The sequence below is a fragment of the Ranitomeya variabilis genome, chromosome 3 (assembly GCF_051348905.1).
Source record: "Ranitomeya variabilis isolate aRanVar5 chromosome 3, aRanVar5.hap1, whole genome shotgun sequence".
Lineage (NCBI taxonomy): Eukaryota > Metazoa > Chordata > Amphibia > Anura > Dendrobatidae > Ranitomeya > Ranitomeya variabilis.
In genome coordinates this window covers 493,061,346-493,076,009 of record NC_135234.1, presented here as the reverse complement: position 1 = coordinate 493,076,009, position 14,664 = coordinate 493,061,346, and the positions used below count along the sequence as shown (strand labels likewise).

At 45.0% G+C, this 14,664-nt stretch overlaps 2 protein-coding genes across 3 annotated transcripts in view; one reads left to right on the top strand and one right to left on the bottom strand.

The window, feature by feature from the left end:
* ALCAM (activated leukocyte cell adhesion molecule) overlaps positions 1–14,664 on the bottom strand; it is a 155,281-nt gene that overhangs the window by 91,105 nt on the left and 49,512 nt on the right. The gene's annotated exons all lie outside the window — the stretch shown is intronic.
* LOC143817558 (uncharacterized) lies at positions 8,334–14,542 on the top strand. The gene is made up of 4 exons (XM_077299051.1): positions 8,334–8,345; positions 13,401–13,542; positions 13,648–13,798; positions 13,879–14,542. The coding sequence occupies exons 1-4, from the start codon at positions 8,334–8,336 to the stop codon at positions 14,540–14,542; spliced, it is 969 nt and encodes a 322-aa protein (XP_077155166.1).

The following is a 14,664-nucleotide window of genomic DNA, read 5'->3' as shown; positions in this document are numbered from 1 at the left end:
CCACATCACATCCACAGTGGTGATAGAGCGTCACATGTCCTCACATCACATCCACAGTGGTGATAGAGCGTCACATGTCCCCACATCACATCCACAGTGGTGATAGAGCATCACATGTCTCCACATCACATCCACAGTAGTGATAGAGCCTCACATGTCCCCACATCACATCCACAGTGGTTACAGAGCGTCACATGTCCTCACATTACATCCACAGTGGTGACGGATAGTGTTGAGCGATACCGTACGATACTTGAAAGTATCGGTATCGGAAAGTATCGGCCGATACCGGCAAAGTATCGGATCTGATCCGATACCCGATACCAATACAAGTCAATGGGACTCAAGTATCGGAAGGTATCCCTGATGGTTCCCAGGGTCTGAAGGAGAGGAAACTCTCCTTCAGGCCCTGGGATCCATATTCATGTGTAAAATAAAGAATTAAAATAAAAAATATTGATATACTCACCTGTCCGACGCAGCCTGGACCTTACCGCTGTGAACCGGCAGCTTTCTTTGCTTAAAATGAGCGCGTTCAGCACCTTCCATGACGTCACGGCTTCTGATTGGTCGCGTGCCACTCATGTGACCGCCACGCGACCAATCAGAAGCCGTGACGTCATCCCTCAGGTCCTAAATTCCTAGAAGGGAATTTAGGACCTGAGGGATGACGTCACGGCTTGTGATTGGTCGCGTGGCGGTCACATGAGCGGCACGCGACCAATCAGAAGCCGTGACATCATGGAAGGTGCTGAACGCGCTCATTTTAAGCAAAGAAGGCTGCCGGTTACCAGCGGTGATGTCCAGGGGCCTCCGGACAGGTGAGTATATCAATATTTTTTATTTTAATTCTTTATTTTACACATTCATATGGATCCCAGGGCCTGAAGGAGAGTTTCCTCTCCTTCAGACCCTGGGAACCATACACTGGAAACTTCCGATTCCGATTCCCGATACCACAAAAGTATCGGATCTCGGTATCGGAATGCCGATACCGCAAGTATCGGCCGATACCAGATACTTGCGGTATCGGAATGCTCAACACTAGTGACGGAGCATCAGATGTCCTCACATCACATCCCAGTGTCAATAAAAGCTTCACATGTCCCCATCATTTTCACAGTGTTGATAGAGCGTCACATGTCCCCACATCACATCCACAGAATGCTGACAGGGGGTATATTACAAACTGTCAGCATTCTGCATCCTAGGTACACACACAAATTATGCAGAAAGCCCGGATAACCTCTTTAAGTTATCACTCATCCATTGGAGAGGTGATAAATGATTAAAAGGAGCTTTCCGGTGAAAAGTTCTCCAAGGTACAGCCCCTAAAGAAGTGGGTTTTTTTTCATTATTTTTTGCCATCTTTCACCTGAAATAAGATGTTAGGATAGGTTATCAATATTAGATCATAGGGGTCTTATATTTGGCACTCCCACGGACCGTCTGGAGCCATGCCTCTGGAAAGTACACCGCACACAAAGCCGGAACTCCAAAGCTCTGTACGCTGGATGGTCGTTCGTGAACACAAGAAAGCAAGCTGAGTTGTAGCGCTCTTGGGCTGCTTTATGGCATTATCACTCTTCGTCGGGAGGCATGATGCCAGTACAATTGCACCTGACCAATGCTGCAACAGATTGGCTACAGAGATCATGTGCAGGAACCCTGAAAGCAAAAATAACGCATCACCCGAGAGTCAGATCCGGACTGACGAGGGAAGAAATAGCAAGAAGAGTACAGTCTATATAATTTTTTTTTATTACATTTGCAGTGGATTTAAATAAGAAAATAAAACAGTTGGGCAACCCTTTACTATCCAGCAATAACTGCCACCGAATTGCTTGATTCGTGATTCGTTTAATAGAGAAAGCATGACACATTACAAGTCCCTATCAATATTTTGTTACTGACGCTTACAAGCTTATGCATTATCAGTAAATTCACCCTTCTCCCCCAATATTAGCCCATTTTAACAAGTGCTTTGTAGAACAGACTGAAATGCTGACCTGGCTTTCAAAAGAATTCTCAGGCGCTGATGAAAAGTTTTGTGCATGAAACAATAAATCAGAAGTGACTAACAAAGCATAATGGACTGGTACAGTCATCTATCATTTAGTCATGTTCCTGTTTGTTCTGAAGGATAATTTCATACTATTTATAAGCCTGCCAATTGGTTTTATCTAATTTCCGCAGGTTGGTTATCAAATAATTGTTTCTGGTCCTTAGTTTAATGAAAAAAAAAAAAACACAGATTTTTTTTTCCAATTTGCAAGCATAACTATTATACCAAGAGAGATGAAAAAAAGCACTGTCCTAGGGGAAAGAGGAGGTGAAAAAACGGGAGGTAGGCAGCATTGCTGGCATACTACGAGTGATAATTAGTCTTCTAATACTCTGCAATTATGAATATGCTCACTATTAAATATTCACGATAACGGTGTTGAGTATATAAATGTTATATAATTGCAAAATGATAAATTGCGTTTTCAGGGCACACTCATTTCTGCTCCTTTAGGGCTCATTCCCATGTCTGATTTTTGCATAGGAGTGCTATCCATGATTTTCACGTATAACAGTTGTACCTGTGATAGTCTATGGGATAAGCCCAATTTTTTCCTTGAGACAGAAACTGGAGAGACGCAAATAGGGTCTTATCTGGGAAACAATATAGAAGGATATGCACGATTGCGCTGACCTGCATGGGTTGTGTGCGCAGAACCACTTATAAGGTTTCAGGCTGGAGACCCGCGAGGAGGTAAATTTATAGAACTGGAGAAACAAATGGGTTATTCTGCGCTGCCGTGGAGAAAACATGAAGGATGCTAATCCAGTTTCAGAAGGTTTTATTAGTAAATGCGTTTCAAAGCATATAGCTGTCCTGGTGAAGACTTTATATACTTCAAAACGCGTTCATAAATAAAACCACCTTAAATTGGCATCCTTCATGCTTTCTCCATGGCAGCACAGAGTAACCCATTTGTTTCCATGATACCTTAGCTCAGGGGTCTCCAACCTGTAGCTCGGGAGCCACATGTGCCTCGCGGTCCCATGAATTGTGGCTCACGGCTGCCTGCCAGATTGGTGCATTAGCTTTAGATTTAGTAAACAGGTATGAAGAGCACATCTCAAAATGGTGAACGATGTGAGTGGCCCTGCAGAGAAGAGCAGATTTGGGTACACTTCTTCTGGTCTTGGAGGATTAGAGATAAGCCGGATTACTCACCGGTAATGCTCTTTTAGTGAGTCCACGACAGCACCCTACTGGAGAGAGGGATCCGCCCCGCAGGAACAGGAAACCTATTGAGAAATAAAAGGGGGCGGTCCGCCTCTCCTCCTCAGTTTTGATTTCAGAGTACCCGGAGGACCGCCAATATTAGGCAAATATCATTTATTTCATTCTTTAAACTTATTTGCTTATGATTAAAAGGATTTTACTCAAATAATATGCATTATATTAACATAGGGAGGGATGTAAGAGGGTGCTGTCGTGGACTCACTAAAAGAGCATTACCGGTGAGTAATCCGGCTTTTTACTCTTCGCCACGACAGCACCCTACTGGAGATCTTTCAGAGACCATCACCTAGGGAGGGGACCACCGTGCTGAGGACAGTCCTGCCAAAGTCTAGGTCAGAAGTTGACGATAGGTCTAGCCTATAGTGGTTATAAAATGTAGAAGGATTTGACCACGTTGCCGCCTTACATATAGTTTCAATCGGGACGTCTCCCCTCTCTGCCCAGGAGGATGCCATCGCTCTGGTAGAGTGTGCCGTTATGCCTTCCGGAGGGTTTTCTTTCCTCGCGGAGTAAGCCAGTCTGATAGCCTCTCTGATCCACCGGGATAAGGTGCTTTTTGTTACTCCATGACCCTTCTTGACACCCTGGAAGGAAATAAACAGAGCCCTACTCTGTCGCCAGCTACTGGTCTTTTCAATGTATTTTAACACTACTCTTTTAACGTCTAGAGTGTGATATTTTTGTTCTTCAGGAGTGGAGGGATTACTGAAGAAAGTGGGCAAGATTATTTCTTGTGACCTGTGGAATTTTTTCGCTACTTTGGGTAGGTAGGAAGGGTCTGGTTTAAGAATTAACTTATCCTGAAAGGTTAACAAAAAAGGTGGATCTATAGAGAGTGCTTGGATGTCACTGATTCTCCTAGCTGAAGTCAGTGCTACCAAGAGGGCCGTTTTTAGTGATAGACATTTAATTGGTATTGAGTCTATTGGCTCGAATGGAGAGTCTGTTAGGGCTTGTAAGACTAAATTTAAATCCCAGGGTGGAATTCTAGGTATGTTAACTGGATTCATTCTTTCGCAGGCCGTAATAAATCTGGATACCCATCTATCCCCCGCAATGTTATGGCCATAGAGGGCTCCTAGTGCTGAAACATGAACCTTTAAGGTGTTTACAGTTAGACCTAGTTCTCTCCCTTTTTGAAGAAACTCCAGGATAGAATGTATCGGAATCTCTGATGTGTTAGTAGATGTATGGAATTGAAAAACTTTTCTCCATACTCTTGTATAGATTTTTGTGGTGGAGGGTTTTCTACTATGGAGAAGCGTATCAATTAAACCCCCCGAGAATCCTCTCGATCTTAGCATCTGCCTCTCAAGTTCCAGGCCGTCAGGTGGAGATTGTCCACCTGAGGGTGGAAAAACGGACCCTGGAAGAGAAGGTTGGGCGTTGAGGGGAGGACCCAAGGATCTGAGACCGACATGGTCCGTAGCCATGAGAACCATGGTCTCTTGGGCCAGAATGGAGCTATCAGTACAACTCTCGCCCCTTCTTCTCTGATTTTGCGTATAACTTGAGGTAGCAATATGATCGGAGGAAATGCATACGCCAGACTGAACTGCCAAGGGGCTTGGAGAGCGTCCAGAATGTCCGGGTGATCCGCTGGAGATAGAGAAGCAAATCTCCGGACTTTTCTGTTTTTCCTTGTGGCGAAAAGATCTATCTGAGGACGGCCCCAAAGAGATATTATGTCCAGAAATATTTGCTGGTTTAGACACCACTCTCCTTGTCTCAGGGTGTGTCGGCTTAAAAAGTCCGCCTGCTGATTGCTTGCTCCTCTTATGTGCAGCGCAGTAAGGGATGTTAGGTGACTTTCTGCTAGATTTAGGATTTCTGTAGCAGAAGACATCAGAGTCTCTGATCGCGTACCTCCTTGCCGATTTAGATACGCCACTGTGGTGGTGTTGTCGGATAGGACTCTGACGTCTTTCCCCCGAAGCTGTGGGAGGAAATGATATAAGGCGTATTTTACAGCATTCGGTTCTTTAAAGTTAGAGGAGCTGCCGCTTTCCTCCATGCTCCATGACCCCTGGCAATAATCATTTCCCATATGAGCGCCCCATCCATGAGGACTGGCGTCAGTGGTTATGGTATGAGATGGCGTTATTACCCATGGAACCCCACTCATCAAATGGTTTGAGTCTAGCCACCACTCTAAGGAAGTTAAAACCTCCTGAGACAAGGTTATTTTTGCATTTAGGCGCCCAAATAACCGTCTATCCTCTTGTAAAACTTGATGTTGTAGTGTACGAGTATGGTGTTGAGCCCATCTCACTGCTGGTATACAAGAGATAAGGGACCCTAATAACGACATAGCTTGTCTTAGGGATATACGCGGATTATTTATTGCAGCTAGGACTTTGTGTCTGATCAGTAGAACCTTTACCTGCGGCAGAAGACACTTTTGAGATATGGAGTCTAACTGGAACCCCAAGAACGCCTGACGGGAAAGTGGAGTGAGTCTGGATTTGTCGGTATTGATTATCCAGCCCAGGTCCTGTAGAGAGGAAATTGCGTGAGCTAAACGATCAGCACATTGAGTAACTGAATTTCCTATTACCAAAAAGTCATCCAGATAGGGCACAATCAAAGTTTCCTTCTGGCGTAGGTATGCCATCACCTCTAGCATTATCTTGGTGAAGATCCTCGGCGCTGTTGAGAGGCCGAAGGGTAAGGCCGCATACTGGAAGTGACGAACCTCGTTGTTGATTTTTACCGCCACTCTGAGGAATTTTTGGTATCTGTTATGAATGGGGAGATGATAGTAAGCATCCTTTAGATCAATGCCCCCCATCATACAGTTTGGGAAGAGGAGTTTTATGGTGGACTTAATGGACTCCATTTTAAATGTATAATTTTCAATGAATGAATTGAGTTTTTTAAGATTTATGATGGTTCTGAAAGAACCGTCGGGCTTAGAGATTAGGAATAGGGGAGAATAGAATCCCCTACCCTCCTGTCCCACCGGCACTTGGACTAGGACCCGTTTTGATATTAGGGTTTGGATTTCAAGCTCTAAAGCCTGTTGCTGTATAGGCGAGCTGAGAGTTGTTATAATATAAGACTCGTGGGGCACACGAGAGAATTTTAATTTAATTCCATCTCGGACGATATTTAAAACCCACGAGCTAGATGTTATCTTCTCCCATTGGGTGGTGAAAAATTTAAGTCTGCCCCCAACTGGTATGTCCTCAGTATTTGTCTTTTGGGGGGTTGGGTCTTCTAAACATGGTACCTCTCTGCTTGTCGTCCTTAGGGGTCCATGTTGTAGACCTATCCGTTTGCCTCCTTTTGCCAAACGGCCTCCTCTTAAAGGCTCTCCTGTAAAAGGGAATAGAGGATTCAGGAAAAGCTTTCTTCCTGTCCTTTGCCTTTTTGAGTATCTCATCTAAGGTTTTACCAAAGAGGTACTCACCCTCACATGGGATTGCGCATATTTTAGATTTAGATTGCGCGTCCCCTTTCCAACTCTTCATCCATAGGGCTCTTCTTGCGTTATTCACAAGGCCCGCAGATCTTGCTGCTAAACGGAGTGAGTCGGCGGAGGCGTCTGCCAGAAAGGCCGCTGCTCCTCGTATTAAAGGGATGGCTGCTCTTAGTTTTTCCCTTGAGCTTTTCTTTTCAATTTGCTGGTCTAACTGATCAATCCAGATGATCATTGACCGGGCCGCGCAAGTGCTGGCTACTGCAGGTTTGAATATTCCTGTAGCCGCTTCCCAGGAACGTTTAAGGGATGATTCAGCCTTACGATCCAAAGGATCGACCAATAGTCCCGCATCCTCCACAGGTAAAGTGGATTGTTTGGAGGTAGAGGCTACAGCTGCGTCGACCTTAGGGACTTTGGTCCAAGTAAGAAGCTCCTCGTCACTAAACGGATATTTACGTTTTGACGCTGAGGGTAGAAAACCTCTCTGATCTTGCTTCTCCCACTCTCTTTTAATTAATGTTTTCACTGCTGGTATAACCGGAAAACATCTCCTCTTTCTGTCTGCCAAACCCGCGAACATTATCTCTTGCGCGGTTTGCGCACCCTTAGACTCCTCACACCCCATGGTATTTCGAATAGATTTTACCAAGTTGTCCACACTGTCCAAAGGAAAACATGAGCGTCCCTCAATCTCTGATGAGGATGATGACGCTGGACATGATGATAGGGAGGCATCTGACAGTATCGGTTGGTCACTGTCGGAGTCTGACACAAGTGTCGGTGTCTTAGATTTAGAACTACGCGGTTTTTCCTGGGTCATATTTTTTAGTTCTTCTCTAATAATGGCCCGTAGGTCCGTAATGGACACTGTTGCTCCCTGTGTTGTTTCTTTAAAACAGTCCTCACAAAGTTTTTTGGGGTATGAGTCAGGGAGGGGCTGGTTACACAAGGCACATTCCCTGTGCTTCGTTTTTTGTCGTTTTTTGCTCTAAGCGTGTAAGTAGAGAGAGAAAGGGAAAAGAGAGAGATAGGGAGACAGCGTTAGCTTAATAGGCAGAGTTCACAACTCACCCAGTGAAGCAAACAATACCGGATCAGAAGGCCGAGATCCTGTTCTGGAACCGTCGCTTTTACGAGCGGTGTCCGAGGATCCTCTGGCGTGATCTTTGGCGGGGGGTACTGGAACTCCGGTTGTGGGGTCCATGGCACCTGGGGATGACATCTCTGCATCGCCGTTTCAGTGTTAGTGAGCGCTTTAAATAGAGCGCCAAAACGTTTTTTTTTTTTTGCGCATGCGCAGACCAGTGCCGGCTCCCCTGCCCTGGATCCGGCCTAGGCGCCCCGGAAGTCCAAGATCCACTTCCGGGGTAGCCTGTATTTGCGGCGGTCGGCGCATGTGCGGCCCGGGATTCAACGCCGGGCCGCAATGGAAGGTCACCTTACCCGGCTCCTGCTGCCGTACCGCACGCTGGGAAGGACGCCGGTCGGCCTTTCCCGGACCCGGCCGTCTGCCCGCTCCATCAGACGAGGAGGGAGCCGTCTAACGGAACTCCCCCGACGCTGCTTCTGAGCCGCAGCCCCTGCCGTTCTCTCGGATACTGCGCAGGCGGCATGCAAGCCCAGGTATGCTTTCTCATTCAGAAGTCCTGTCGTTCCCGCAGGAACAGGAAACCTAAACTGAGGAGGAGAGGCGGACCGCCCCCTTTTATTTCTCAATAGGTTTCCTGTTCCTGCGGGGCGGATCCCTCTCTCCAGTAGGATGCTGTCGTGGCGAAGAGTAAAAATTGAAGTATGGTACGCTGGAGAGAGGATGATACTACTGGTCAGAGGAGGTGCTTGAAGAGGGATGTGACTGTGTTGGGAGTGCGTGATGGGAGAATTCTGAATGTGATGGGGTGTGGTGGGAACCCCTGGATCTTGGTATACTGCTTAGGGGGCATTTGTGTGGAAAAGCTTTGGTTATCATTATACCCGTAATGGGGGCTTTGATTGCCACTACTATGAGGGGGACAGTAGCCAAATGTGGCTCTCAAGGTCAGAAAGGTTGGGGACCACTGCCTTAGCTTATATCCAATAGTCTAATGAGTATAAAATAGTTAAAACTAAAGGCTCAAAAACAACAATATTATGGCTTCATCTTATGGAGCCATAAAACAACACCCATAATGGTGTACGAGGCCTTATACCTCGGTAAGTCCCGACTATAGATGGAGTTTTTTTTTCCAGTAATATTTCATATGAATCTTGGAAGAAAGAAATTGCTGCAATCCTCTTTGCTATTGTAGTACTAGAGCTTTTCTGGGAAAACAATCTGTGTAATTTAGTACAGAGTCACCATATGCTAAAGACTGTGCCTATACCGTGTGCCTTCTACACACTAGTCTAATATCAATCAACTTTTATTTTTCTCCAAATAGAGAGTAATAGAAATCCCACACTTTCCTCCGTAGCCTATTGTGAGTCTTCACCCTATTTAATAACATTGGTGAGCTGTGATATATTACTATTTGCCCCTTTAGTTATCATACTTATGACCCTGAGGGAACTTTATAGTAATTTATTTCCAGTTTTAATGGGTTTCAAAATTTATATGAATTTAGTGAGTAGTGATTTTCCAGTTGTCAGAGATTTGTGAATTGGATAACCTCAATTTATATTTAATATCTTAATAAAAAAAAGTTATAAAATATTAACCTTTTTATTGGGTGCACTTTCTTGCGGCACATTAAATAATGTACAAGCCAGAAGATTAATTCTCACTAGACGATCTTTCTATATACACAGCTGGAAGATACTAATAGTAAAGCACGATAGCGGTAAGAAATGCATCTATAAATGCATTTTATTGTCCCCACATAAGCAGCAGTAGGAATGATATGTACTAAATAAAATCTAAGGGTACGTGCCCACGATCAGGAAATGGCAACGTATTTTCACTGCATCCAAGACGCCATGTTCAATCACGCAGTTAAATCCAAATGTGTTCATTGACCAATGCGGATTTACCGCATCCAATAACTATCCACTGTGGAAATTTATGTTGCGGAAACACATGCTGCGGCTCGTAAACCCCATCCATTGTGCTTGTATCGTAGAACGCAGTGTTACGTCCAAAACGCTATCCTTGATCATGGGCACGTACCCTTAAAGGCGCATTCTGTACCTAGGTGCAACTATTTTTGGTATGTCTATCTTTCCTGGAAAAAAAATAAATCTTAAATATATAGATATTTCTGGCAACAATAACGGTCACATTTCTTCATCTTCCTTTTTTTAAATTCAGGAAAAAAAATAAAGTCTTAGATTGACATTCGCTTTTCTGAAGTCGGTTGTCAGATTCTCTACATGGCACGGAGTCCTTTAGAGGCATCAATCATTCTCCGCTGTAACGGATATCATTATACTGTTTTTATATTAAAACATGCTGTAAAATTGATTTCCCTCTACAATCAGGCTGAGTCTCTGTTACGGACATCTTCAACAACTTCATTCCTCGTAAAAAGGTCTAAGCAAGGACAGACACTCTAGTACATACATCAAGGCTCAAAACTAAGCTTGTCAGTCACTGCTGAGTCATTTCAGCTGTATCCAATTTCAGGCCGTGTACAGCTCTTCTCACTTCGCTCTTCCGCGGCTGCAGACAAATCAAATAGCAGCCGATTCCCAGGTTCATTACTCTCTCCCGGCTTAATTCAGCAGTACGGTCACATCTCTGATCACATGGAAGCAGAATACTGCCACAATTACCCCACATACGCTTTTTCTGGATTTAGGATAGTGTACAGGCACAGAAACAGGAGAATATTTATTGATGATAATCATACACCTGAGATTATAATGACAATCGTACACATAAAAACTGTACTGCGCTCAACCATGTGACCATGTCATTTCTATCCATGGATGGAAGTGGCTCTTTGACAGGTCCGATACTACTAATCCCATGGGAAGCCAAGACATGGCTTGGACACCAAGATCCAATGTATGGGATCCTTATCTCAATGTTTCTGGACTCTCCTTAGAATATATTATTCATGGAACGAGAAAGCAATACCTTCTCTTCATGTCAATGGGGAGTAAGTGAAGCATGCAATGGGGGTAATCGCCACATTATACCAGCCTCTGACAAAAGAAGACACCTATCTGCACACAGCGGAGGGTTCTTCTGTGTAATGAAAGGTACTGGTGGGCTGACAGAGGCATCTGAGAGAACCAAAATGGTGCCCACCAAATCCACCTTAAGGCCATGTTCACACAGTGCGTTTTTTACCGCGGAACCGCGGCGGTTTTGCCGCTGCGGTTCCGCAGCTGTTTTCCATGCAGGGTACAGTACACTGTACCCTATGGAAAACAGGACACACTGTGCACATGGTCCGGAAATTTTAAAAAAAAAGCCGTGCGGAATAGCTCCCGGAAAAAAGAAGGAGCATGTCAATTCTTCGTCCTGAACCGCAGCGGTTCTGCACCCATAGACCTCCATTGTGAGGTCAAAATCGCAGTAAAACACGCAGATCAAAAATATATCTGCGTGTTTTACTGCGGTTTGATGTGCAGAACCGCTGCTGCAGGAAGTGCGGGGGAGCGGGCGGAAGTGCGTGGGCGGAAGTCCGTGGGCGGCGTGTGTGGTCCCGACTGTGTCACGAAGAGACTGTCATCATGGAGTTATACCGTCGCATGGGGATCGATGTCGGGCGTCTGATTGATTTGGTAAGTCTGTGTGTCCGTCCCCATGCGACGATATGCCTCCATTGTGCTAAGTCGCCGTATCGGACTACTACTCCCATCCGGTATTTAGGATGGGAGAGTTGTCCCTGTGTCCGGCGACTTAGCACAATACTAAAGTTCACACCAAACACAAACACACAATACACATACATGACACACAGTACAGTACATACAACACATAACACAGAGTATATACTCACCAACAGCACACTTGTAGGCGAAGCCCTCGATCCTCAATGAAAAAATCCCAAAATAATAAAGCAAATCCATACTCCCTGTCCGCAGAATCCATAACCGAGTGTCCCACGCCGATCGGCTGCTCTCCGGCGATACACTGCCAGGAGCGAAGCTCCTAGCAGTGTATCGCGTACTGTCCCGGAGCTCAATGGCGCCGGCGTCTCGGTTAACGGCAGTACAGCTGCGTTGAACTTTCCCACGCAGCACTGCCGTTAAGCGAGAGAGCCGGGGTCAATGACCGCCGGTTAACTCGCTCGCGCATGCGCAGTGACACACCGACAGGAACTATGGCTCCTGTCAGTGTGTTGCTGCAGCCGTGGAGAGCAGACATGTCTCTGGATGTGTCTGTTCTCCATGGAAGATCTTCGTGGGACCCTCGATGGATTTCTGCGGACAGGGCCAGGGAGTATGAATTTGTTTTTTTATTTTGCGTCTTTTTCAGGTCGAGGGTCTTCAGGACGGATTGAGCGTACAATAAAATATGGTCAAAAAGTGTGTGTCTTTATTTCATTAAAATATTTTTTTTCTAGTGTTTGTGTTTTTTTTTTTAACCCTTTCATTGGATTAATAATGGATAGGCGTCTTATTGACGCCTCTCCATTATTAACCGGGCTTAATGCCACCTTACAATAGCAAGGTGGCATTAACCCCTCATTACCCCATATCCCACCGCTACACGGGAGTGGGAAGAGAGTGGCCAAGTGCCAGAATAGGCGCATCTTCCAGATGTGCCTTTTCTGGGGTGGCTGGGGGCAGATGTTTGTAGCCAGGGGGGGCCAATAACCATGGACCCTCTTCTGGCTATTAATATCTGCCCTCAGTCACTGGCTTTACCATTCTGGCGGAGAAAATTGCGCGGGAGCCCACGCCAATTTTTTCCGCCATTTAACCCTTTAATAGGATTAATAATGGATAGGCGTCTTATTAACACCTCTCCATTATTAACCGGGATTAATGCCACCTTACAATAGGAAAAATACGTGCAAATGAAAGACGTGGCACTTAAATACGGGATACGTGGCACTTAAATACGTGGCACTTGTACGTGATACGTGGCACTTAAATACGTGATACGTGGCACTTAAATACGTGATACGTGTCACTTATACGTGATACGTGTCACTTATACGTGATACGTGGCACATGGCACTTATACGTGGTACTTAAATACGTGGCACTTAAATACGTGGCACTTAAATACGTGGTACTTAAATACGTGGCACTTAAATACGTGGCACGTGGCACTTAAATACGTGGCACTTATACGTGGCACTTATATACGTGGCACGTGGCACTTAAATACGTGGCACGTGGCACTTAAATACGTGGCACGTGGCACTTAAATACGTGGCACGTGGCACTTAAATACGTGGCACGTGGCACTTATACGTGGCACTTAAATACGTGGTACTTAAATACGTGGCACTTAAATACGTGGCACGTGGCACTTAAATACGTGGCACGTGGCACTTATACGTGGCACTTAAATACTTAAATACGTGTGTCCGTCCCCATGCGACGATATGCCTCTATTGTGCTAAGTCGCCGTATCGGACTACTACTCCCATCCGGTATTTAGGATGGGAGAGTTGTCCCTGTGTCCGGCGACTTAGCACAATACTAAAGTTCACACCAAACACAAACAATTCCAGCAATTGTTTAACATTACTTGGTCGCGCTATAGATTATGAGATGACACTATTGTATTTATTGTAGGTTCGGGATTATCCGGCCTTGTGGGACCCAGCTGATGAATCCTACAAGGATAAATATTTCCGGGAACTAGCCTGGACTAAAATAGTACGAGACCTTATCCCAGATTGGGACAAGTATCCAGGGAGTACACAGCAGCAAATTGGTAATTTTATTTAAATTTATTTAGTAAACCTTGAGTATATTAAAAATCTAATTTGTTTAGATCTCACAAAAAATGTTGTTGTATTTTGTAACCTTTTTTTGGTAGATAACGATGTGAGGAAACGTTGGCGCTCAGTCAGAGACCGTTTCACGAAGTTCCTGAACGAATGTTCTAAGAGTGGCTCTTCGCCAATCAAAAGTAAATTTCCCTTTAGCGAAGAGCTGCAGTTTCTTGTGTCCAGTAGGACATTGAGAAAGTAAGTTAAAATCCACTCCACATGATTATTTAAATATAATATGTTGTGCGAAAAATTGATGTTTTTTTTTTCTCCAACAGGACGGAAGGAAACATGTCGGTGGGTGATTTGGAGGACAGCGACAAAGAGGATGGAGCAGGCAGTTCCTCTGGAGTGGGAGGGACCATCTCTACCTCCACTCCCACAGCTTCTGCTGAATCAGCATCCACTTCAGCAGCTGCTGCATCAACATCTAGTTCAGCAGCTGCTGAAGCATCTGATTCCGCAGAAGCTGTGAGAGTGGAGAAGAGATCTGTCTATCCGGTGGCAGCAGAGAAAAAAAAAAAAAAAACAAAGAAAAACCAAGATGACCAAACTGTCCAAATAGCTTGCGACACGTTAGATCTATTAAAAAAATCAAGTTCTGATGACCACTGCGACTCCTTCGCAATAACTGTGGCAAGGAAAACACGCTCCCTGCCACCGGATAGACAATCTCTTTTCATGTCCATGGTCCAGATGTCCCTCACTGCTCTGGAGGACCCTGCTCCGATATCTCCATACAATGAAGTTCTGATGGGGGTGTTGGGACTTTTCAGGCCCCGACACCGTACACCGGAAACACCAGCTTCCAGACCCCAGTATTTGGCCCACAGCCAAGTTACTTCTGGAGATAGAGGAAGTTCGCAGCATATGGGGGGAGCACCATATCAATCAGAGGGATCAAATTTCCTCTATTCTCCAGAATATACTTTTCTGAATTGAACGTGGGCAAAAGTTTTCAGTGGCACCGAGTTTTTTTTTGTTTGTTTTTTAGCTCCAGTTGCCGGTTGCCTTTGAAAGGGGCTTTTTTTTGTTTTTTTCTAATTGAAAAATCTTTTGTAAAT

Coding starts and splice junctions, on each gene's coding strand:
- LOC143817558 (XM_077299051.1), top strand. Junction 13,543..13,647: donor GAGTACACAGCAGCAAATTG/GTAATTTTATTT, acceptor TTTTTTTGGTAG/ATAACGATGTGAGGAAACGT. Junction 13,799..13,878: donor TCCAGTAGGACATTGAGAAA/GTAAGTTAAAAT, acceptor TTTCTCCAACAG/GACGGAAGGAAACATGTCGG.